We start from the raw sequence: 25,655 nt of genomic DNA on the forward strand, positions 1-25,655 counted from the left end.
TCGGCCTTCCAAAAGGAATTTAGGTACTTTAAAATGCTGTTATGTATGTTAACGGAAAAGTAACTACATGCTTCATTTTCAGAACCAACATTCAAATGAAATGAACGTGTCAAATCGACAAAAGCTCAAAAAAGAGAAAAACATATAATTCTTAAAAGTGGTTAATATACTCTTAGATTGCATAAACCCTGGTGGCAGTCTGGGTCCTATGATTTTCTTTTAAGCTCCCAAGACTCTAAAATGCCTGCTCATCACAAGTTTGTTCAGTGACAACATTCAGTAAAACTTAACATTTGTTTTACAAAATTATGTTGAAAGATCTACGTATATTTGAAGCACAAAAATAATTACGACTTTTTTTGGAAGCGGAGTTAGACATTTCCGTAGAAAAGTAGATGCAATCAATCTCTCCTGATTTTTGTCCTCCCCACCTTTAATTTTTGACAAACCGAATAACGACACTCACTATTGAGTACTTTTCTAACTCCCTATTGCATCACAAACGCCCGCAGGGGCTTAAAAAGCAGCAGGGGTTCCTGCCCTTCCCCACACTGGCCGGTGTGTGGTCTGGGGCGGGCCTGATGAGCACCTGGATTTTCACCCGGCGTGCTGGTAATTCCTACACTTGTGGGTGTTTGAGAGACATGAAGAGGGGAGGATGACCTCTTCCCGGAAGCGGGACTTCCATAAAAGAAGCGTGGTGGGCGGGTCCCGGGCACCTGTGGTTTGGTGAGTCCCCCAGGTGACTGTGATGCGGGGGTCAGCGGGAGAGGCACCCGGAAGCTCCCGGCGTCTGCACCCCGGCAGCGCGAGGAAATGCCCAAAGGTGGGTTCTCAGGCATGGGAAGCTCGACCCTTCCCGGGGTCCTCGGCGAGGTGGCCGAGGCCGCGCCTTACGCAGGGACCTCCGCCGGGCCATCTGGGTGGCCCGAGTTCGCAGCAGCTTCTCTTCCGCTCGTCCCTCGGCCCTCTCGACGCGCACCCACCGGCCTCACCAAGTCGCACGCAGAGGGGCGGCGGGGCGCTGACCGAGGTCTAGGTCCCGATTGCCGCCGCTCGAGCCGCGCAGTTTGCCTGCAGATCTCGGTCCCCTGCCCGCGCAGCCTCGGCTCCATCAGGCCCGGCCCCTCGCCCGGGCCGCGGCTCCACCAATCGCAGACTTCGCCCGCCGCAGCCGCACCTGCGAGGAGGGGCCCGCGCGCCGCTGCAGCCGCCGTCGCAGCGTCCCCGCCCCGCTCCGCCCCTATCGCGGCGCCCCGAGATCACCCGCCTCCGGCGCCTGGCTCCCTGCAGGCGAGGAGCGGAAGCCGCTATCTGGAGGCAGACTCCGGCGCCACAGAGCCGGGGCAGCCGCGGCAACGGCGAGGCGCGAGGCAGGGGCGCCCGGCAGACCCCGCGACCCCGAGCCAGCGGGCGCCCCAAGCGGGCAGCCTCGCCGGGGGAGGCGGAGGCGGCCACGGCGGCCGCGCTCGGGCGCCCCTCGCGCAGCGCTCCATGCCCGTGTGGTGCTGCCGCTGCTCCCTGGCTGGTCATTTCAGGTGACTTCCTCGCCGGGGATGGGAGGGGAGCAGGCGGGGATGCCGCGCTCTCGAGCTTTTTGGCCTGGGACCGGGACCGGGACCGGGACCGGGGTGGAGGGCGAGCGCCTGGACCGCAGCGTCGTCCCGCCTCGGCCGTCCTGCCTGGCGTGGGGGTGGGGTGGGGTGCGGTGTGGTGGGGTCCTTGCTCCGGGGAGCCCTGCGCTGTTCCCTTTTCTCGCGCTGGACCGCGCGGGTCACGGGACTGCGGGACCGGCTAGGCCCGGACTGAGTCGGTTACGGCGAGCTGAGACTTCCCAGTAGTGCAAAGTTTTAGTGAAGGGTTCTACGAAGTGCCTGCCTCCCTAAAAAAAAATTATTTCTGAAAAAGTCTTCTAAATAATGTAATGAGTGGAAGGAAGGTAGGGAACTACATTTCAGTGTCATCTAGTCACAAATAGATTCTGCCTTGTTAAGATGTTAGCCGTGGTAAGACGTGTGTGTTGTAGAAATTTAAAGAATGAGGCGGTTTTACAATCACCTTATGGGGAAAGGTTTTAGGGGTGATAAAATATAATACATTTCTAAAATAAAAGTATGTTTTCTAGATCTAGCACATTTGGTCAACACCTCAGTCATTGGTGGAAAGACCAGACACTAGAAACTGATTTTAACCCTGGGGTGAAGAATGGTTAAGCATAGGGAATACTTTAGTACCTTGCTTTATACTGATGTTCCAGAATAATTCTATGTAAGACTTCTTCCCTGGTAAAATATGAAATTTTGATCAAGCGTTCCTAAATAATGGGTTTCATACAATTTAGGTAACCCATGAACTTGGATGGAAAGAAAGGTATATCATTTCACTAAATTTTAAAAACTAATATTCAGTTACAAATATAAGCAACAAATCACAGTAGTATCTGTGACTGTCATCAGTAGAGATCATAAAATATGTTTATATCACATTGCAGTTAATATAGAAATACAGTTTATACTTATTTCTTCAAAATTATAGTAACACATCACTGAATTTATTGAATGCAACAGAGAAGCACATACACATATATATCACGTTTACTTTTTATGACTGTTTTAATAGAATTAGTTTTCTTGTAAATCCTGTGTATATTTAAGAACAGTATTCAGAGAAGAGGTTAAGAAGCGTCATCCTATAGTAAAAGAGATGTAAGGCATAGAGAAAGTTTGGAACTTCTTTTGTAACAGCGATAATCCAAGCTTGTCTAACCTCTTAGTGAGTTTAGAATGAGTCTCTAAGTTGTGGATATTAAGGAAAAATTGTTTCATATAATAAACTGCTTGATTTTAACTTTTAGGCAAATTTGTTGACTACTGAGACAGCGGTTTGAAAGTATCAGATTGACTATGGAAAGTTTTAGGAAATAGGTTCCCCTAGTGAAACTTGTTAAACTAAATAAAGCCCATGAGAATCTAAGATGCCTTTCAGAAAATATTGTGTGAAAGCTATTTGACACCTTTTGATGCACAGTGTAGGATTCATATTCTTTTGACTAATACTGGGTGTTGAATACCATTTGCTTCGTGTCGTGCACAGAAATTTGGAGTAGGGAGTGAAAACAAAGTATTTGCTATGTTTTAGTCTTGAGGGACAGAAAGAAAAACAAGCTAGCTGCCAAAGATAAACATTATGATTAATAAACCACACTTTTTATTGCAAAAACAGTTCTGTTGTGTCTAAAGTATTTTTTTTTTTTTAGTTGTTTACCAGCTCCTTCAGGAATATGTTTCTGATTTACCAGTGCTATTTCTCGAGCAGTTTCAGGTCAGTTCAGGTCATCCTGGCCAACATGGTGAAACCCCGTCTCTACTAAAAACTCAAAAATTAGCCGGGCAGGGTGGTGTGCGCCTGTAATCCCAGCTACTCGGGAGGTTGAGGCAGGAGAATAGCTTGAACCCAGGAGACACGTTGCAGTGACCTGAGATCGCACCACTGCATTCCAACTGGGCGACAGAGTGAGACAGTCTCAAAACAACAAAAAACACACAAAAAAACACAGATTATAAAACAGGTTGTGACATCTGTATTGTCTAACATCTGAATGGATAAGTAGTGAGAGAACTGTCCACTAACTTTCCAAAGGAAAAAACCTCTTCCTTCGTGTTCTGGAAGATGAAGAGTGTGACTGACTTCATTTGTGGCTTTAGAACCTTCTTTCCATGTGGTAGTATAAATTTGGTAAATTTTAGGTTCATGGTTCCAAAGACTATAAAAATTCAGTTAGTAAAGCATTTCATTTTAGTTTGATCATTTAAACAAGTACTGCTATGGTATGGAAAAAGTCTTTTTGTTATCCTGATACTTTGTCCACACTATCCTTTGAAATGTTCTCTGAAACTTTGTGCTGTAATGTTTCAAAAACAAAAAATGGAAGGCCTCTAAAAGCATCTTAAATGTCAAATAGGCTTTTAACTTGCTTCCTAACAATAGAGTAACTAATTTTGCATGTAAAGTGCTGTTCTTTACTAGTTGCTAAATGTAATTGTACGTATTTTCCAATTTTAATTTGTGCCTCGAAGAAAAAGTAGATTTTTATTACTCAAAATAAGCTCTTGTTTTAAATAGAACAAATATCAAATTGGAAATCTAGAGATTAGCACTGTTCATAGACCTGTGATATACTGTGCATGTACTATAAAACATGTACAGCAATACTAAATTTATAACTTAAGCTCTGAATTTTTTAGAATAATTACTAAAAGTCTTGTTTCATTAATGTTTTATGTAAAACCAGTGAATCACACTTTCCGTTTTTTGTTTCCTTGTTTTTCTTTGTGTTAAACCACTATCAAATAGTAGGCAGGTTTACTACAAATAGTTTATCACAGAGTTTATACCAGTGGCTCCTGAAAAATCAGAGCAGATTACCTATACTATGTAAATTTAGATAAGCTAATGTGTAGAGAATTTGGATAAGCTAAACTTTGGTTCTTCATTGCTTGAGGGCTGCACATGCAAAAAACTACTAGACCTAATAAATAAATTCAACGGTATTGCAGGATGCAAAATCAACATACAAAAGTGAATTGTATTTCTGTACATTAACACTGAATAACTTAAAATGAAATTAACAAAGGTATTTCATTTATATAATAGCATCAAAAAATGAAATACATAAGAATAAATTTAATAAAAAATGCAATACTTGTGCACTGAAAACTACAAAATGTTGAGAGAAATTAAAGGTCTAAATAAATGGAAAGGAAATCTATATTCATGGATTGAAAAACTTAATATTCTGTTTTTTCTTTTAAGTACAGGGATGCAAGTTCAGGTTTCTTACGTAGGTAAACGTGTCATGGGAGTTTGTTTCATCACGCAGGTATTAAGCCTAGTACCCATTAGTTCAGGGGTGTCCAGTCTTTTTGCTTCCCTGGACCACATTGGAAGAATTGTCTTGGGCCACACATAAAATACACTCACATTGATGATAGCTGATGAGCTTAAAAAAAATGGCAAGAAAATCTCATAATGTTTTAAGAAAGTCTACGAATTTGTGTTGAGCCACATCCAAAGCCATCCTGGGCCGCATGTGGGTTGAACAAACTTGCATTAGTTGTTTTTCTTGATCCTCTCCCTCCTCCCACCCTTCATCCTCAGGTGCGCCCCAGTGTGTGTTGTTCCCCTCTGTGTGTGCATGTGTTCTCATTTAGCTCCCCCTTATATAAGTGACAACATGTGGTCTTTGGTTTTCTGTTCCTGTGTTAGTTTGCTAAGGATAAGGGCCTCCAGCTCCATCTATGTCCCTGCAAAGGACCTGATCTCATTCTTTTTTGTGGCTGTATAGTATTCTATGGTGCATATGTACCATGTTTTCTTTATCCAGTCTATCATTGATGGGCGTTTAGGTTGATTCCATGCCTTTGCCATGGTGAATAGTGCTGCAGTGAATGTACATGTGCATTTGTCTGTATAATAGAATGATTTTTATTCCTTTGGGTATATACTCAGTAATGGGATTGATGGGTCGAATGGTATTTCTATCTTTAGGTCTTTGAGGAATCACCACACTATTCCACAATGGCTGAACTAATACACTCCCCCCAACATATAAGCATTCCCTTTTCTCCATAACCTTGTCAGCATTTGTTATTTTTTGACTTTTTAATAGCCATTTTGACTGGTGTTAGATGGTACCTAATTGTGGTTTTGATTTGCGTTTCTCTAATGAGTGATGTTGAACTTTTTTTCATATGATTGTTGGCTGCCTGTATGTCTTCTTTTGAGAAGTGTCTGTTCATGTCCTTTGCCCACTTTTCTGTAGGGTTGTTTTTTCTTGTAAATTTAAGTTCCTCATAGATGCTGGATATTAGACCTTTGTTGGATGCATAGTTTGCAAAAATTTTCTCCCATTCTGTTGGTTGTCTGTTTACTCTGTTGATAGTTTCTTTTGCTGTGCAGAAGCTCGTTAGTTTAATTAGATACCATTTGTCAATTTTTTTTTGCTTTTGTTGCAGTTGCCTTTGGCGTCTTCCTCATGAAACTTTGCTTGTGCCTGTGTCCTGAATGGTATTGCCTAGGTTGTCTTCCAGGGTTTATACAGTTTGGGGTTTTATATTTGAGTCTTTAATCCATCTAGAGTTACTTTTTGTATGTGGTATAAGGAAGTTATCCAGTTTAGATCTTCTGCATATGGCTAACTAGTTATCCCAGCACTATTTATTGAATAGGGAATCCTTTCCCCATTGCTTATTTTTGTCAGGTTTGTCAAAGATCAGATAGTTGCAGGTGTGTGGTCTTATTTCTGGGTTTTCTCTTCCATTGGTCTATGTGTCTGTTTTTGTACCAGTACCATGCTGTTTTGGTTACTGTAGCCCTGTAGAATAGTCTGAAGTCAGGTGAGGTGATGCTTCCCGCTTTGTTCTTTTCACTTAGGATTGCCTTGGCTATTTAGGCTCTTTTTTGGTTTCATATGAATTTTAAAATAGTTTTTTCTAGTTCTTTGAAGAATGTCATTGGGAGTTTAATGGGAATAGCTTTGTATCTATAAATTGCTTTGGGCAGTTTGTATGAATTTGTATAGCCATTTTAATGATACTGATTCTTCCTACACATGAATATGGAATGTTTTCCCATTCCCGTCGCCTCTGATTTCATTGAGCAGTGGTTTGTGTGTGTCATCTCTGATTTCTTTGAGCAGTGGTTTGGAGGTTTCTGATCAAAATGACTTTGATCAGAAGCCTCCAAAGGTACAGGAGAACCTAACCTTTGCACATACTTTGGAGAAATACCAGGGACAGAGCAGAATATAAAACATGTTAAATGCAGTTGCCAAGAGGTAGAAGCAGGCACGGGCAAGACAGCTGATGCATCTGGATCTGATCAGAGGCAGTAGTTGGAATGAGTCAGAAATAGATGGATTGAGCATATAAAACTTCCTCCAAAGGGTAGGCTTGCACTGTGAGGAGGGGTTTCCCTTAGTAGCCATGTCTGATTGGTGTCTGTTTTGGTCAGAAGAGGCTATGTAAGAGGAAACCAAATATTTGGGGTACAGGTTACTTTCTTTGCTTCAAGAAAGCTCTCGGTATGTCCTGAGGAAGTCTCCCCTATCCTAGGGTAGATTGGGAACTCTGAAGGTTATACGGAAGTAGAAATGCCTGTCTCTGCCTGATTCTTTTCTGTTTATCAGCCTCCTCTGGGATCAGTGAGTTCAATCTTGTGAAATAACTGATCTATCCCATGCTTATTTATCATCTGAGAGTAGTAATAAACACACTTACCCACTAGTAGGTACTTAATTTAATACTTCCAGACATTGTGGCTGTTACTGACTGTATGAAGATAAAATTAATTAAGGGATTCTATTCTAAAGTAATCTGTTGTATAATGCAGAACATTACCTGTGTGCAGGAGATACTCCATGTATTGCATGAAAATGTGAGAATGCTAAAACTAATTTCTAGAGAGCCAATTGAGAAAGAAAAATTGGAAAATAACATTAAGATTTTTTTAAACATATTTTTGAAGTCTGGGTAACATAGCGAGATCCTATCTCTACCAAAAAATATTTTTTAAATTAGCCAAGTGTGGTGGCACACCTGTAGCCCCGGCTACTCTGGAGGCTGAAGCAAGAGGATGACATGAGCCCAGGAGGTGGAGGCTGCAGTGAGCCATGTTTGCGCCATTGTACTCCAGCCTGGGTGACAGAGCAAGACCTTGTTTCCAAAAAAAAAAAAAAAAAAAAATATATATATATATATAAAATATATATGTAGTATATTTTTTGAATAAAAATGTATAAACCTAATTTCTTATATGAAAATGCACAATTTATAATATATAAATACCGTAACTTTTTCTTAAAATGTATATGACTATATATTGTCTTTTAATGCACTCACCTTTTAAAAAGAAAGGTGTAGAGGAGAAACTAGCCATTTCTAGGCCAATTTCAGAGAATTATAAACTCCTCAACACCATGCTGTCTTTGATCATGAGAGAACTGCTTATTAGAGACTTGCCTAGAAGATACTTGTGAGAGAAAAGCAACTATTAATATTGGGGATATTTGGCCTTCAAGTTGGTATAGGTTGACATGTAGCGAAGCTACTAATTTGAAAGCATTAATTAGAAGGATTTTCTTTGCTTCTTTTATGGAACGATTAAAATATTTTATGTCTAAATAAACTCAAGAGTAGAGATTGATTTTTATAAAGGCTACATTGACTATATCTCTTTTTATTCCCCCTTTTTTTTTTTAAAGAAACTATAGTGACACTGAAACTGAAGGAGAGATTTTTAATTCCTTAGTGCAATACTTTGGTGACAACTTGGGGCGAAAAGTTAAAGCGATGCCATTAGTTGAAGAAACTTCTTTACTGGAAGATTCGTCAGTGACTTTTCCTGTGGTAATAGTAGGTAAGTTATTGTATTTTATCTTTTAAAATATAGTTAATGACCCTTAATACTTTTATAAATCTACAGTTAGTACAAGTTCTTAAGATTTTATTGAAAAGTATTCTTAGGTGGTTTGATATGCTAAAAAACTAATAACCAAATCTTTGGAGAGTAATTGGTTTATCTGATTTTAGCATCTGTGTTAAAATGCAGTATCTTTTTAGTGAAGAACTGATATTTATACATTATTTTAAGATACCTCCTACATTTGTGTTAATTATAAGACAGTGTCATGGTAATGTGATAATATTATTAGAGCTCTGAAGAGTATTCTATGTATATTATTGGATAATACCTTACAACTCTGCAGACTTCTGATGTTGGTAGGGCGGATACAGACAGAGAAACTGACACAGATGTGGAGTAACATGCAAGTTAGTAACCGGTGCTCTATTAGCAATGACATTATAGTACTCTAAGGTAATGTTTACAGTTACCTTAACCACAACACTACTATTTTATATCCTTTGTATCACCTCAACAGATAGGCATTTAAGATATTAACAATTAAACTATTAATAAAACATTCAGATTTATAAGCTTTTATAATTTAGTTTTATTGCATGCATTTAATTACCTGTTATGTATATTTTTCATCTAATATACAAAGTCGAGGAATTCAGACAAGGAATATAGTGTGAAGCTAACTAAGCCAGAGGAGAGAGTTAAGGAATATAGGTGCCTTGGTAGCATATGACTTCCTGTGTTTCTTTGACAGCTTGTTTCAAAGTTAGTAGGAAAGGGAGAAAATTCATGTCCTCTGGCTTGTGGGAGGAAAAGAGGAGAGCAAGATTGTTCTGTATTAGGTTCTATACTAGATTCTCCTCTACAGGATATGATAGAGGTGACAGTTTTTGTAATAGTTCTCAACCAAGAGATATCAGGGACCATACGTCATGTTTCATTTTCCCCCTTACCTCTAACCTTGGTTTTCTATCCTGAATGAATGGAGGAATCCTGTCTTCTTGTGTGGCTAGGCTGTGGGAAGTTCAGAAAAGAAAAACTTAACCTTCATTTGCACCTGCCCACTCCACTTCCCACAAAACAGCCTATCCCTGTTTTGCCTCAGCTAGCTGTGAGTAGCTTAGCCTCATGTATATTTATATAGTGTCATTACTGTTGACAATGGCACCACCAGCCTGAGCATAAAGAGCTAATTTCTTAAATATATGTTTTCTGTTGCCGCTGTAACAAATTACCACAAAACTAGTGGCTTTAAACAATGTGAATGTATTATTCTGTTCTGTGGGTCAGAAATTCAACATGCGTCTTCCTGGGCCAAAATCAAGGTGTCGGCAGGGCTGTGTTGCTTTCTGGAGGCTCTAGGGAAGAATGTTTCCTTCTCGTGGCTCCCTTCTGTAGCTTCAAAATCAGCAATGTTGTTTCTTAACCTTCTTTCATTGTCATGTCTCCCTTTCACCACAACTGGGAAAAGTTCTCTATTTTTAAGGACTCTTGTGATTAGATTGGGTCTACCTGGGTAATCTAGACTACTCTCCATCTCAGGATCCTTAATCATATCTACAAAGTCCTTTTGGTCTGTAGTAACATTTGCAGGTTCTAGGGGATAGGACTGGGACATCTCTGGGCACGGTGGATCATGCCTGTTATCCCAGAACTTTGGGAGGCTGAGGTGGGCTGGATCATCTGAGCACAGGAGTTCTAGACCAACCTGGCCAACATGGTGAAACCCCGTCTCTACTAAAAATACAAAAATTAGCCGGGCATGGTGGCGGGCGACTGTAATCCTAGCTACTTGGGAGGCTGAGGCAGGAGGATCTCCTGAACCCAGGAGGTGGAGGTGCAGTGAGCCGCGATTGCGCCATTGTACTCCAGCTTGGGCGACAAGTGAAACTCTGTCTCAAAAAAAAAAAAAAAAAAGGAAAAGAGGGCCAGGCCTGGTAGCTCACACCTGTAATCCCAGCACTTGGGAGGCTGAGGCGGGCAGATAACAAGGTCAGGAGATCGAGACCATCCTGGCTAACAGGGTGAAACCTTGTCTCTACTAAAAATACAAAAAATTAGCCAGGCATGGTGGCGAGCGCCTGTAGTCAGTCCCAGCTTCTCGGGAGGCTGAGGCAGGAGAATGGTGTGAACCCGTGAGGCAGAGGTTGCAATGAGCCAAGATCGCACCACTGTACTCCAGCTTGGGCGACAGAGCGAGACTCCGTCTCAAAAAAAAAAAAAAAAAAAAAAGATATAAGATTAGTTCTAAATATATATATTTTTTTATTTTTCTTTCAGTCTTTAAGGCTTCCTATTCTAGAATTATAAGTTGAAATTTTTCTCTGCTTTCTCTGTTTCTAGTATTCTTATGGTTTTACTTTTCTTATATCTTTGAGTATATTTTATTTGGGGTAACATATTAGATAAGGAACAGGATTTTTTCTTTGCAGCTAGCAATTCTCTAGGTTGGATTAAATTTTTGAAAGGCAGAGATAATAAGTGGTAATCCAGAATAAAGGAATTATTAATTCATAAATGGAAGTAGTTCAGGAAATCCAGTTTGGTTTTAGTTAAAGCATATAAACATATAGGAAAGCAATATCAGGATTTAGGACTGGAAAGATGGTTGAGATGTATAATCACCTGGCAGTTTCTTGCCTGCTGCACAGACAAAACCATTTCACTGAGACCATGGCATTGCAGTAAAGAAGTTGACACAAGGCCAGCCCATGTGAGAGAACTGCAGTTGTTCAAATTAGTCTCCTCATAAAACTCCTGATTGGTTGGGCGTGATGGCTCACACTTGTAATCCCAGCACTTGGGGAGGCTGTGGTGGGTGGATCATGAGGTCAAGAGATCAAGACTGTCCTGGCCAACATGCTGAAACCCCGTCTCTACTAAAAATACAAAAATTAGCTGGGTGTGGTGTCGCACACCTCTAGTCCTAGCTACTTGGGAGGCTGAGGCAGGAGGATCGCTTGAACCCAGGAGGCAGAGGTTGCAGTGAGCCGAGATCATGCTACTGCACTCCAGCCTGGTGACACAGCGAGACTCTGTCTCAAAAAAAAAAAAAAAAAACAACGAGAAAAACAAAACTCCTGATCCCTCCTGATGGCTTGGAGGTTAGGGTTTTTCAAGGATAGTTGGGTGAACAGGGGACTAGGGAATAGGGTGCTGCTGATTGGTTGGGGATGCCATGCTGGGGGTGTCAAAAATGGTTCTCTAGCACTGAGTCCAACTCTGGGTGGGGGGCCACAGGACTGGTTCAGTTGAGTCTTGGGTCTGAGTCTTGAATCTTGGGACCAATAGAGTCAGACAGTCATCAGAAATGCAAAAGTCTGAAAAGACATTTCAAAAGGCCAACCTCAGGATCTACAGTAGCGATGTTATCTGTAAGAGCAATTAGGGAAGTCACATATCATGTGACCTCTGGCTGCATGACTCTTCAGCAGTAAAGGATTATAGAAACTCTGCCTACATCTTAGCAGAATTCCGGCACCTCTCATAATCCCAACCTTGTGGCCTTTCATTAGTTTTAGAAAGGCGGTTTAATTTTGGGAAGGACTGTTACCATCCTTGCTTTTAAGATTAAACTATAAATTCCTTCCATGATTAGCTTTGCCTATACCCAGGAGTGAGGGAAGACAGCCGGCCTTTGAAGCTAGAAGCAAGATGGAGTCAGCCATGTTAGATTTCTCTCACTGTCATAATCTTTGCAAAAGTTGTTTCAAATGGAGAACACTGGATAGTCAGAAACAAACAATGAAGACCTTTAGAACAGAAGGCTAACATGATGAGGATTATGTTACCAAAACTTATGTGAATGTAGTATGTGAAATGATTGGGAGTGGGTGAATCTCAGGGCAGAGAAACAGTAGGAGACTTGTCTTTTAGGTGAAGTACAGGAATGAGAATAGCAAAGACAACTGACAAGATATAGGGGGCAAACTAGGTTTAGAACCAGAAACTGATTAACTTAGAAGTTTGCTAGTACCATACTTTGAGATAGGATAGGGTTTGAAGGAGAGGGCACCTCAGTGAAGGGACTCATGATCTTGCTTTTGAGCACATTACATTTAAGTTATTAGTGGGCCATTCTATCAGGTAGAATCAAGAAGTGGAATGGAAATGTGGGATATATCCTTGGGAAATAGGTCAATTTAGAGAACTAATTTTGGATGTCAGTAGCCTAGAGAGTTGAAGCCTTGAGTAGATGAGATTCCCAAAAGAAAATAGGAGAGAAGGCAGAGGTTAAAATCTCATGAAACATCTGGTTTTAAGAGATTAGAAAAGGAAGAACTGGTCAGAGAAAAGAGCTATCTTCAAAGTAGGAAAAAAGCCAAGGAACAAGAGTATTAAGATGCATGACCTACCCCTTTCCACCTTTTATTTTTAATAGGAAATGGACCCTCAGGAATATGCCTTTCTTATATGTTATCAGGCTACAGACCGTATTTATCATCAGAAGCAATACACCCAAATACAATCTTAAATAGTAAATTAGAAGAAGCAAGACATCTTTCCATTGTTGATCAGGTATTATTTCTTACATGTCAATTTAAAAAAATTTTTTATGCTGAAACAAGATTAGTTTTTATTTATATGAACTTTCTTAGTTGAAACCCCTTATTCTAAATAACACCTTATATCATTTTTATTTTAGATTCGTAAATGTATTCTGAGTTACTTCGGTTTATTTTCTTGAATTTATTAGAGCAGAGTTTTCTGAATTATTTTCTAATGGAGACTTGGTAGGTGCTCTGTGGTCAAGTTGGGGGTACTGCTTTTTATCATTGGAGCATCATGGTAAGCATTAGAATATACTATCTGGGAAATGCTGGCTTTTTTCAAACTCTGTCTCCCTTTTGTTCATTCAGGACTTAGAATACTTGTCTGAGGGCCTTGAGGGCCGATCATCCAATCCAGTTGCAGTACTTTTCGATACACTTCTTCATCCAGATGCTGACTTTGGGTATGATTATCCATCCGTTTTGCACTGGAAATTAGAGCAACATCATTATATCCCTCACGTAGTTCTTGGTAAAGGTCCACCTGGTGGGGCTTGGCATGTGAGTATATTTTTCTTAGTATTTTAGTGTATGTGAATTATTTGTCTTGATAAGACCAACTTTATTCTTAAGCATTATGATAATGTTATATGTGATGTTTATCACATTTTTATTTGAGAAGAACTTTAATGCTGTTCAGTTAGTTAAATATGGGTTTATTACTAGTAGCAGTAAATCAAGCCAAATTTTATTACTGGTACAGTCTTAGAATAAGCATGTCTCTATACTATCTTACAAGAATTATGTAGAAAACATTTCAAGAATGTCTTGTATAATAAAAATTTGAAACTCACTTATTCATTTTAGACTTTACAGAATCTCACATAGTATTTCAAAGCAGTATCCATTATTTTCTTATATTTTCAGAATCTTAAATGAAAAATGTAGAAGAGGTTGTGTTAGTCTGCTTGTCCGTGATAACAAAATGCCATAGAATTGATGGCTTAAACAACATATTTATTTCTCACAGTTCTGGAGGCTGGAAGTCCCAAGATGAAGGTTCTAGCCAGTTCAGTTCCTGGTAAAGGCCCTCTTCCTAGCTTTCAGATAGCTGCCTTCTCAATGTGTCCTCACATAGCAGAGAGAGAGAAATATTCTCTTCTTATGAAGCCAGTAATCCCATTCTGAGGGACCTACCCTCATGACCTCATCTAGCCCTACTTACCTCCCAAAGGCCCCATCTCCAAAAGCATCACATTGGGGGTCAGGACCTCAACATAAGAATTTTGGGTAGATACAATTCGGTTCATAGCAGAGGTTAAACCAGAGAACCAGTGAATTAAGGATTCACTCAGTGCATTTTATTAGGGGGCCAGTACGTAATAATTGTTCATCCTTCCTGTGTTTTTAGCAGTTAACACTGTGTCTAGTGTGTAGTGAGTGTTCATTTGTTATACAAGTTGATGTTAAGTAATTTAGTTTGCTGTGTTATGAATTATAGACTTCATGGGAACTTTAATATATTACATACCAAATTTTTAGTACAAACTTCGGTTGGCTATTCATGTATTAGTGCAGTTTTGCACATCTGAAAAGTTGTTTACGTTTATAAAATGACTGTTTTAGGGTATCGGGACATTCCTAGATTAAATATGTCATGGGTTTCTTTTAAAATCTTTATTCTCTTTTTAATAATGAGTAGCAACTACCAAATTATTTGTTGCTTTTAGCTTAAGTTTTATGATTTTTACTTTTTCATATCAACTTTAAGCTTTATTTATAATAAGCTGCATCCATTTAGAGTGTATAATTTGACAAATGCCTGTAACTGTGAAACCACCAATACAAGATAAGAAAGAATTCTGTCATGCCCAAAACTTAAGTGTTTATATTTTCTGTTAATTAGTAGCATTCTTAATTAAAAAAAAAAAAGCCATAATGTATTTGGAGGTGGGGAGGGCATTTAGACTGCCTTCTCTGAATTCCTGAGGTTTTATTTTACTTACGTTTTTTCCACTTAGAAGAATGTGCAGGCGATAATTGATCTGTTTCATTTCTTTCACTTATGTATAAAAAAGTTAAAGTATGGATAAACCCTGATTACTAAAAACACATTTTGAGCCAGTGATAAAGGTTAAAATATACCTAAAAGTTGCTGATTTTTTTCAGGCATGTATTCACTAAAATAGGGCTGTAAGTAATATTTCAGCTGTGTACCAGTTGCCAGTCATCACCTCTGTGAAGGTTCCTAATGTTCCCAGACATAATTACTTGATCCTACCTGCATTCCATGTCTTAATCTTACTGTGCTTGCCTGTAGTACTATTTATCTGTTTATGCGACCATCTCCCCTGCTATGGTTTATGTACATCCTAATTAACCTGAGTCGTGACTTAAGATGTAAACTCCTTGAGTCATCACCCCTCTCTCCTACTTATCTTCATATAGTTCTCTGTTTCTCTTGTGATCTAGTTTCTCATCACTCTTCTCTCTTCCAAACTTTCTGTGGCCCCTTGAACCAATTTAGTGATAAACAACTTGTTTGCTTTCCCACATCTTTAACCATTCAGTCAGATGCTGCTTCTGCTCCCTTTCTTGAAAGCTTACTCTTTCCTAAAGATACCATTCCCACTGTAGCCCTCTGAAGTGGAGCCTATTCATTGTCCCATAGCCCTATGTCCCATCAGGTTGGCTAGTAAGGTTGGTCTTCTCTTCACACCCCTATGCACTTGTGTAAAAAGTCCTGTTCCATTGAACAGATGATGCCATTTTCTAGCTTTTCTACTATTCCAGATTGTCTCCAGACTGTCTCCATTTCTGGCTTTTTTACCATTCCAGACTGTCTCCAGTTACTGAATCTGTGGCACCTAATTCATGGGTCTTCCATTATATCCCAAGTTTTGTTATCACCTTGAATAATTTTACCTCTACAAACATGACACAGAACCAAGATCTTAACCTTTTTGTTCTTTGGTCACCTCATTCTTGATGATGTTATATTCTTCATTAGCTACTCACTCCAGTGGCCCCACTGTAGATCTTATCTGTCATAACTACTCAACTTGTAAAAACCTAAATTCTCAAGTGTCTTCCTTTCTGATCACAGTTTCCTGTTCTTCAAGCTTATCACCCAGTTATGCACACTATACATAATCTTTGAACACAGAGCGTGCTCCAGGCTGTGATCTTCATATCTTTACTTATCCAGCCCAGCTTCTATAGTCCATGGAGTTAACTATTCTCTTTAGTTCCCTTAACCCATTGTCCTTCTGTCACATAGGTTTGTCATACAGGAAATTCATCTAACTATCCACTTTATCTTTTCTTACACTTGAGCAGTCAGACCCCCAGAAAAAAAATTATACAACTGTGAAAATATTCTCCACTCTCAGTTGGGGCCAAAACACTACTATAACCTTTGATATTTCCTTATTAACTTCTTTTCAAACCTTTATCTCTTTTTTCTGTTTCATGCTTAGAAGTGGTCTTGGTTCTTATTTTACAGATAAAATGTAATCCATTAGGATTGAACTTCCACAATTTCACACTCAAACCGAAAACTTACACATTGATGCAAATTCTTTTTTTTAAAATCCCCTGTTATAATGGAAGAGATATTACTACTAAGGCTCACCTTCCAGCCACATTCTGGATCCCTGTCTTCCCAAGAACATTATTTATTTGATTTTCCCCATTTCTTTTATATCTTCAATTTCTCTGCCAGCTTCTATTGGTCAGTATGTAAACATGCTGAAATTATTTCCATCTTTAAAAAAATTTTAGGTGCCAGCTGATCTTTATCCTTTGGTGTATAGCTAACTTCCTGAAAGAGTTACCTATACATACTTCTCCCTGCCTTTGCTTTCTGCTCCTTAGCTTACTCACTCTACCTTCTGCCACCGGTTTTCCATTGGAACTGTTTTTTCTGAAAGTCAGTAACTTTCTTTTTTGCTTAATTTGATGACGAGTCTCAGAATTTATCTTTTCTGATCTCTGCAGCTTTTGACAGTGTTAATATCTTTCTTAGGTTCTCTGAATCTTCAGTCTCCTTGTTTTTCTTCCTGTTTGATCACTCCTTTTCTGATACCTTTGTGGATTCTTGTCTTTTTTGTTGTTGTTGTTTTTGAGAGAGGGTCTCACTCTGTCATGCAGGGTTGGAGTGCAGTGGTACAGTCATAGCTCACTGCAGCCTCGGACCCCTGAGCTCAAATGATCCTCCTGGCTTAGCCTCCCAGTGCTGGGATTGCAGGTGTGTGCCACCACACCCAGCTGACTCTTGTTCCTTAAAAATGTGCTTCTGTAGACCTTATCCCAAGCCCAGGTCTTTTCTTCATACTCTTCATTCTCCCTGGGTTATCTTACCTACTTCAATGGCTTGCATATTGATATTGATTCCCAAATCAGAATTCCCAAAATCAAAACCAGCCCAGATTGCTGTTTCTCATATACCCAAGTAAATACATTCCCTTGATTATTCTGCAGGTGTCCTCAGACTCAGCATACCTAAAACTAACTAACTTTATCATCAAGTCCCTTCAATTTCCTTGTCATTAAATGACATTCTCATGTAGTTACTCAAGCCAGGAACCTGAGTCTTCCTTGATTTCTCTTCCTTCAACTCCCATTTCAAATTAATCACCAAATCTTTTTCATTTATGATATTTTGGGTCCATCTACTCTATTTTGTTGCTAATATTGGTCACCGCTATCTTTCACCAGAATTACTGCAAACCCTTTCTAAATGGTTTTCTTACTCATTGTGTCTTCTCCAATCCATTATCCATACCAAAGCCAGACTCATCTTTCTAAATTACATGTCTGAGATGTTACACCAATGCATAAAAGTCTTCAGTTGCTCTCCATTCATCTAACATATAGTATGTAGACTTTGTAATGTATCTCACCATACTCCGATCTAGCCCTTATTAGGTTTCTTGTCATATTCCTCTTTTTATCTCTGACATTCTGTGCTCTAGCATGCTTTTGTTGGGGAGTCCAAGTTCATTCTCAGTCTCGAAGATTCAATAGGATTCACAGGACTCAGTAAAGATGGTGTACTTGTGGTTAAATTTTACTACAGTGAAAGGATACAGATTAGAATCAGCAATGGGAAAAGGCTCACGGGGCAAAGTCCAGGAGAAACCAAGTGTAAGCTTCTAGATATCCACTCCTAGTAAAGTCACAGGTGCGTGGTGTCAAGGGATGTTTTCTGTGGGGTCAGTCATATAGGCCAGCAGCTCCCATGTGACTCACCTCTACCTCCCAGAGCAAAAACTGGTATTCACATAAATCACATTGTTAGGATAAACTCTCATGGTTACACTGGTATAGCATTGCCAAGGCCTTAGGCCTGCAAAACCCATGCTTATCAGGTAGAGTATTCAGGGGCTCAGAAGTTATTTCTAAGAGGGTGGCAGCCAAGCCCCGTCCTGAAGACAGGCTTTTCTTGGTAATGTGAAAGGTTGGAACAACGGAGGCCTGCTGAGTTAATCCTTTCAGGCACAAGGCTGAATTTCTTTTGACTCCTTGAAGGACACTCATATTTGCTCTCTTTATTAAGCTGCCACATGGATTTTTATTTGGCTTGGAATATTTTCCCTTTCTAATGGTACACTCCTCAGCCCATTTGTGTCCTTGAAGAACCAGATACTTTCTATATGCTCCTACATACTTCTATTTAGTCTGCATCCTTTAATACTACAGTCTCCATGGCAGCTTGTATTCATGGCATATAGGTTACATGGGGAAAAAAGAAAGGTAGGAGAAAAATGAAGAGATCAAGGCATTAGGGCTCTCAACCAACTGGAAGAACTGGTGCAGTGGGAATAATGTTAAAAAAATTGTTGTCAGAAAGTGAAATAGTAGTGCCTTAAGGTTTTAGAGTTACAGGTGAAACTCTCAGGTTCCAAATAATCTCTGATAGACAATACATTCTTAACAGCTCGTTTTATGATGATTCCAGGTTCTGAACCTGGTATCAGGGCTAGCCTCCCTCAAAGCAGGTGGCAGCTTGCTACATTCTCTTTCTTGGGTGATTTGTATATAGTCACAAATGAGGTTTCACAGGGCCTAGCACATAGTAAGTACTCTGTGAAAGTCAGTTATAATAATAATAATATGCCCCATTTTCAAACTGGGTGTTATAGAAGCAGGGCAAGAAGTTATGAGAAAAGGAGCCACTGCCTAAAAGAGTTGATTGAAAGAGATCATAGAGGTCATAGGTTTAATAGATACTTGGCCTTTGGGCTTTTCTTGCTTTGTATTGAACAAAGCAGAAATAAGTAGGTCAAGAGAGCTTGATGGCAAGCAGTAGCCTCAGCAGTGGGTTTGTTTCTCAGGCATCCACTGCCTATTTCTGTATCCTTAAGAAGAGATGCTGCTGTATCCACATCAGCCTAGATTTTAGAATTATAATGGATGGAGGGGGGGAAAGCTTCTTTGTTGCTAATTAAAAAAAAGTTAATAATATTAAAATGGAAAACCATCTAAAATTTTGGAACTTAATGAACATTTTTCCTTTTGTTCAAAAAGTGAATATACTGAATTTTTGTTTCCCTGACATAATATTGTACATCTGAATTATGTTGATCATAGACCAAAGTTATCAACATTGTATAGGCATTGGATAATATTGTAAATTTGTTTTATAAATGTATAACTAATGAAAGAAGGTTGTCGGGATAATATCAAATGATGAAGGTATATGAAAGTTTATTGGAGTAATGTTTTTGAGGTAAGTTATCCAACCATTTAGGACTGCAGGAGCGCACCTTGTCCAGAGTCATAATTATTGTAAATGAGATGGATTTGGTTAAAAAATAGACAAAAAAAAAAAAAAACCCATGTTACTTCTTGTTTTTTGACTGTACTTTTTTTTTTCTAAACTCTAATAGAATATGGAAGGCTCCATGCTGACAATCAGCTTTGGAAGTTGGATGGAACTACCTGGACTTAAATTTAAGGACTGGGTATCAAGTAAACGAAGGTAAAGATTGAACTGTATTAAAATTCTTTGGTGTACGTTGAAAAAGAGAATGTGGAAAAATTTCAAAATATTTGTGATTTTGTCATGGCTGAAGAATATAAATGTACATGTCTTTCAAATAAAAATGTGTCCTTGAAGCAGTGATTATAATATGCTAGTTTTCATTTAGAGATGTTATAAAACTAAGCACAGAGCTAAGGGATTATTGCAGATTGGTTTCCTGTGACTTTTGGTTAATCATGGGTTTATCTACTGTCTTGTTACATCACTCTTTGTTTAGTTACTTTCTCATCCATCCATATATTTTTCATACTTTATTTTTATGCGTTGATATATAACTTTATCTATGCATATCTCTTATATGAACACCTAAACTCTGCATACCTAAAGTGTTTGACTTTCAGTATAAAGATTGTATATTTTATGATTGATAATTTAAAATGATGGATAAGCTAGACTCTGGCTTATGGTTGGCTAATTGGGTATGAAGGAACATATTTAATAAAAAAAAAAATAAGAGTAGAACTGAGGGCCTGGTGTAGTGGCTCATGCCTGTAATCCCAGCGTTTTGGGAGGCTGAGGTGGGAGGATCACCTGAGGTCAGGAGTTTGAGGCCAGCTTGACCAACGTGGTGAAACCCTGTTTACTAAAAACACAAAATTAGCCAGGCGTGGTGGCGCATGCCTGTAATCCCAGCTACTCGGGAGGCTAAGGCAGGAGAATTGCTTGAACCCGGGAGGCAGAGGTTGCAGTGAGCTGAAATCGCGCCACTGGACTCCAGCCTGGGCAACAGAGCAAGACTCTGTCTCAGAAAAAAAAGAAAAAAAAGAACGGAAGAAATCTCATCTTGGAAAACTATAAATTTATTTATTTTAAGGGGAAATCCCAAAATTTAAAAAGAGAAATATGAAAATTCTATCAATCATTTTCAAGGATAGTAAATATTAGATAAGAATTACTAATACAGAGAATCTACTCTAATTTGACTACTCACAAAAATAATAAGCAAGAAGTTACGTAACCTTTGTTAGAACAGGGATGTAACATTTGAGTACTTCACTTCCTGCTACATAACAACCATGTTAATTCATAGAAATTTTCCTTAATATGAGGAAATTCAGGGAGAGCAAATTTACATCATCATGGATAATTGAGATTAAACCTTTCAAAAAATTAATTTTAGATTTTTAAAAAGAAATATATATGGGTTTGAAACTTGAAGTAAAATTAGGCAAGTTGTACAGTTCTTGATCTTCGTAACTTGGCAAGTGAAATTGCTTAACACATTCTTCACTTTGTAAAAGGGTAAGAAAGAGAAAGCTTTATGATTTATGTACCAGAAGCATTTGCTTTTCTAAATTATGCATAGTGTTGAAGTAATATGTGCAAATGAATTTTGTGATAAATTTAGGTTTAGTTGCTGCCTTTGTGTAGTGTTAAGAGAAGACTCTCAGGTCTCTGGAGATTGGTGGAGTTTGAGTTCTGACTCTTCCGACTTCTAGTGTTCCTGAACAAATAAACTAGTTGTCAATTTTCTATTCTGTAAAATGGAGATGATAATACAGCCATGTATTGCTTAATGATGGTGATATGTTCTGAGAATTGTGTCGTTAGGTGATTTCATTGGGAAAACATCCTAAAGTGTACTTACACAAACCTCCGTGGTATAGCCTACTATACCCTTAGGCTATAGGGTATGGCCTACTATACCCTTAGGCTATAGGGCATGGCCTACTATACCCTTAGGCTATAGGGTATAGCCTGTTGCTCCTAGGCTACAACCCAGTACAGCATGTTGCTGTACTGAATACTATAGGCAGTTGTAACACAATTGTAAGTATTTTTGTATCTAAATATACAAAAAGTACAGTAAAAATACGATATAAAAGATTAAAAATGGTATACCTGTATGAGGTACCATACCAAAAATGGTATACCTGTATAAGGGCACTTACCATGAATGGAGCTTGGAGGGCTGGAAGCTGCTTTGGATGAGTCGGTGAGTGGTGAGTGAATGTGAAGGCCTAGCACATTACTGTACACTACGGTACACTTTATAAACACTGAACACTTAGGGTACACTAAATTTATTTTTAAAAAAGTAATTTTACCACAACTTTAAGATGGCTATGATGTCACTAAGCTGTAGGAATTTTTCAGCTCCTTTATAATCCTTTATGGGACCATTGTTGTATATGCTGCCCTTTGTTGATTGAATTATGTGACACATGACTGAAGAAGTAAAAATCTAAATTCTAAATCTTAATTATAATTATTAAGCTTTAAAAGAAAAATTTTTGTGAACTTCCCATTACAAGTTACAAACAGTCCCTGATTAATGATGGTTTGACTTAAGGTTTTTAGGTTTTAAGGTGGTACCAAAGTGATGTGCATTTTATACAAACTGTACTTTGGGTACCAATGCAACTGTTCTGTTTTTCACTTTCAGTATAGAATTCAATAAGTCACATGAGATACTCAATACTTTATTATAAAATAGGCTTTTTGTTAGATGATTTTGCCCAACTGTAGGCTAGTGTAAGTGCTCTGAGCACATTTAAGGCAAGCTAGGCTAAGCTTTGATATTCAGTAAGCTAGTTGTTATTAAATGCATTTTTGACTTAAAATATTTTCAACTTACAATTGGTCTATCAGGACAAACCCCATTGTAAATTGAAGAGCATCCACATCATGAATTATGTCAAATAATTTGCTGCTTATCTGATTGGGGCAGGGGATTTTGCTTGTTGCTTTGAACTTTGGAAAATGACATATAGACTAATGCAAGTTTTTCGTAAAGAACAGTTATGTTTTAGCTCTGCTTATGAGTAGGAAAACACAGAGTAAAATGTCATCTGTTACTTACCTAGATGTAAGATGACTTTGTTTAGCAAAAGACAGATCTGAATTATTTTCAGTTATTAGGAAAATAGCAGTGTACTAAAATTCATGTCAAGATGGTATGTATAATTTTAAGAAGCGTAGATATTAGTTAGGCCTGTAATATCTCAATGATTGCCATGAAAATAATTCAGTTGATAGTTATAGATTATAATTGTGAGATAAAGTAGTCCAATTTTCAAATATCCACATTTTAATACCTTCATTTAATGAAAGTTTATCAAGCAGTGTATTTGAGCAGACACTATGCATGGCACTGGGGAAACAGAAGTGCATTAAATATAGTCTCTGCTCTCATGGAACTTCTTCCAATTTTTTGCTAAAAGTAATTCATGAAGATTTTTAACTAAAAATAGAAGTTTTTTTTTGTTTTTTTTTTAAGTATTAGGATAATGTATAGCTAAGACAGTCCAGCAGAATTAAAAAGCTATAAAAGCTTACTAGGTAGATAAGTAATAATCATGGAAACTGAAAGTAGTATCCTTATAGGATATTTTTCCTTTTCCTTTTTTAGGAACCTAAAAGGGGATCGAGTTATGCCAGAGGAAATAGCTCGCTACTATAAACATTATGTGAAAGTCATGGGTCTTCAGAAGAATTTCAGAGAGAATACTTACATAACTTCCGTATCAAGACTCTACAGAGATCAAGATGATGATGATAGTCAAGACAGAGATATTTCAACAAAGCATTTACAGATAGAGAAGTCAAACTTTATCAAGAGAAACTGGGAAATTAGGGGTTATCAGCGAATAGCTGATGGTTCTCATGTTCCCTTCTGCCTCTTTGCTGAGAATGTAGCACTGGCAACTGGAACGTTGGATTCTCCTGCCCATCTGGAAATTGAAGGGGAAGATTTTCCTTTTGTGTTTCATTCAATGCCTGAATTTGGAGCTGCTATAAACAAAGGAAAGTTGCGTGGCAAAGTGGATCCAGTGTTAATTGTAGGTTCTGGGCTTACTGCCGCTGATGCAGTACTGTGTGCTTACAACAGTAATATCCCTGTGATTCATGTGTTTCGCAGACGAGTAACTGATCCAAGCTTAATTTTCAAACAGCTTCCCAAAAAGCTGTATCCTGAATATCATAAAGTCTATCATATGATGTGTACTCAGTCATATTCTGTAGACTCAAATCTTTTATCTGATTATACCAGCTTTCCTGAGCACCATGTGCTTTCCTTTAAGTCGGACATGAAATGTGTTCTCCAAAGCGTTTCTGGATTGAAGAAAATATTTAAGCTGTCTGCAGCAGTAGTATTGATAGGTTCTCATCCTAATCTGTCTTTTCTGAAGGATCAAGGGTGTTACCTAGGCCATAAGTCAAGCCAGCCAATCACATGTAAGGGTAATCCTGTGGAAATAGATACATATACCTATGAGTGTATTAAAGAAGCCAACCTTTTTGCATTGGGTCCTTTGGTTGGAGACAATTTTGTTCGATTTTTAAAGGGAGGGGCGCTGGGTGTTACACGCTGTTTAGCTACAAGACAGAAGAAAAAGCAGCATTTGTTTGTTGAAAGAGGGGGAGGAGATGGGATAGCTTAAAGCAAGTTTACAAGTAATTAAAATGGACAGTTTGCCGTTAAAGATTTTTAATAGTTGTTTTGCAGTGTGCTGGCTTGAATTTTCTGGACTTGAGTTAACTGAAGGAGAGCCTCAAACTATAGTAACTTCATTTTTAAAAGTTACTAGAATTTGGTATCCTGATTTATATTGTAATGTTTCAAAGGTGTCACTGTCAGACAAATAGAAACACTGCCAACTTGGTGTATCTTAAGCTTTCATTTAACTAAAACATTCTTTTCTTGCAAAACTTACTTTTCGTGATCATTTTTGGTTATTTATTATACTTGATTCCAAAATAGTACAGCCTTGAATCTATAAAACTGTGCAGTCATTATGCCAGAAATTATTTTAAATATATAATGGGTCACCTTGCTGTTCAAAGGGTGGTGCAGGGTCCTGCAGCATCTTCTTCATCTGTAGCTTGTTAGAAATGTAAACTCTCAGGCCCCACAACTTACTTCCTGCATTTTAACAAGATCCCCAAGGGATATGTATGCTCATAAAAATTTGAGACACTGGTTTAAATTAAAATGGATATAAGGTATGTATAACTGGGGGTGGGGTGAGGGTAGGAGGCATTTACAACTCAGATTTTATTTATTTTGAAATTATCAATTGTATAAATCTAATTTATTACCAAATAGGGTCTTTTAAAAAATATTTTTATTGTTGAAACCTTGACAGGTACTTCATATTCTTCTAATAATTTAAACAGTCCAATAATGAGGTATACACTTTGACATCCAAGAACTCACCAAGATGTTTTTCAGAGATTTATTCTCGATTTAACTATCATAGCATTTAATGAATCTGATTTGTAGTTCAATAAATTGTGGGTTGAACTACTTATCCCTGTGTGAACGCTGAATTACTTTCTGTCACTGAAACTAAGATATTTGGGTGTGGTAAGTACTTCGAAAATTGTAATACTGTTTGGGCATTGTCTAAATTATTAAAGGTTAAAATAGAAAATAAAGTCAAAATTTTTCTTTTCCATTCCAAAGGTGTACTTAGAGATCTCTAATAGTATTCATTGGAGATGACATAGCAGCTCATATCATGGTTGTTTATTGGATTTATCTGTTCTAATTATCTTTATGTAAGTGTGTTTACTGTCTGTGTTTTCACACAAACTGCTAGACTTTTTAATGTTAAGACGAAAACATCTGAAGTTCTCCATGGCAAATTGAATTTTTCAGTCATTTTCTTTTTTTGGTACAATTAACTTCATCTGGAATGTCTTCATTGAACTCATTATTCTATTTTTCTTAGAATTAAAAGTGGATTAACGTG

General features: G+C 38.3%; 1 protein-coding gene across 4 annotated transcripts; it reads left to right on the top strand.

The window, feature by feature from the left end:
• Positions 1–563: 563 nt before the first annotated feature.
• Positions 564–25,655, top strand: OSGIN2 (oxidative stress induced growth inhibitor family member 2). 4 transcript variants are annotated; one of them, XM_019032904.3, is made up of 7 exons: positions 1,786–1,939; positions 3,257–3,321; positions 8,261–8,415; positions 12,800–12,936; positions 13,278–13,469; positions 19,802–19,893; positions 23,309–25,655. In XM_019032904.3, the coding sequence occupies exons 1-7, from the start codon at positions 1,925–1,927 to the stop codon at positions 24,339–24,341; spliced, it is 1,689 nt and encodes a 562-aa protein (XP_018888449.3). In that variant the 5' UTR covers positions 1,786–1,924; the 3' UTR covers positions 24,342–25,655. The 4 variants fall into 4 exon arrangements, with proteins under 4 accessions (XP_018888450.2, XP_018888448.2, XP_018888449.3 ...); XM_019032905.3 differs by lacking the exons at positions 1,786–1,939; positions 3,257–3,321 and adding an exon at positions 564–826; XM_019032903.4 differs by lacking the exons at positions 1,786–1,939; positions 3,257–3,321 and adding an exon at positions 849–1,538.

Source organism: Gorilla gorilla, chromosome 7 (assembly GCF_029281585.2).
Source record: "Gorilla gorilla gorilla isolate KB3781 chromosome 7, NHGRI_mGorGor1-v2.1_pri, whole genome shotgun sequence".
In the NCBI taxonomy this organism is placed as follows: Eukaryota; Metazoa; Chordata; class Mammalia; order Primates; family Hominidae; genus Gorilla; species Gorilla gorilla.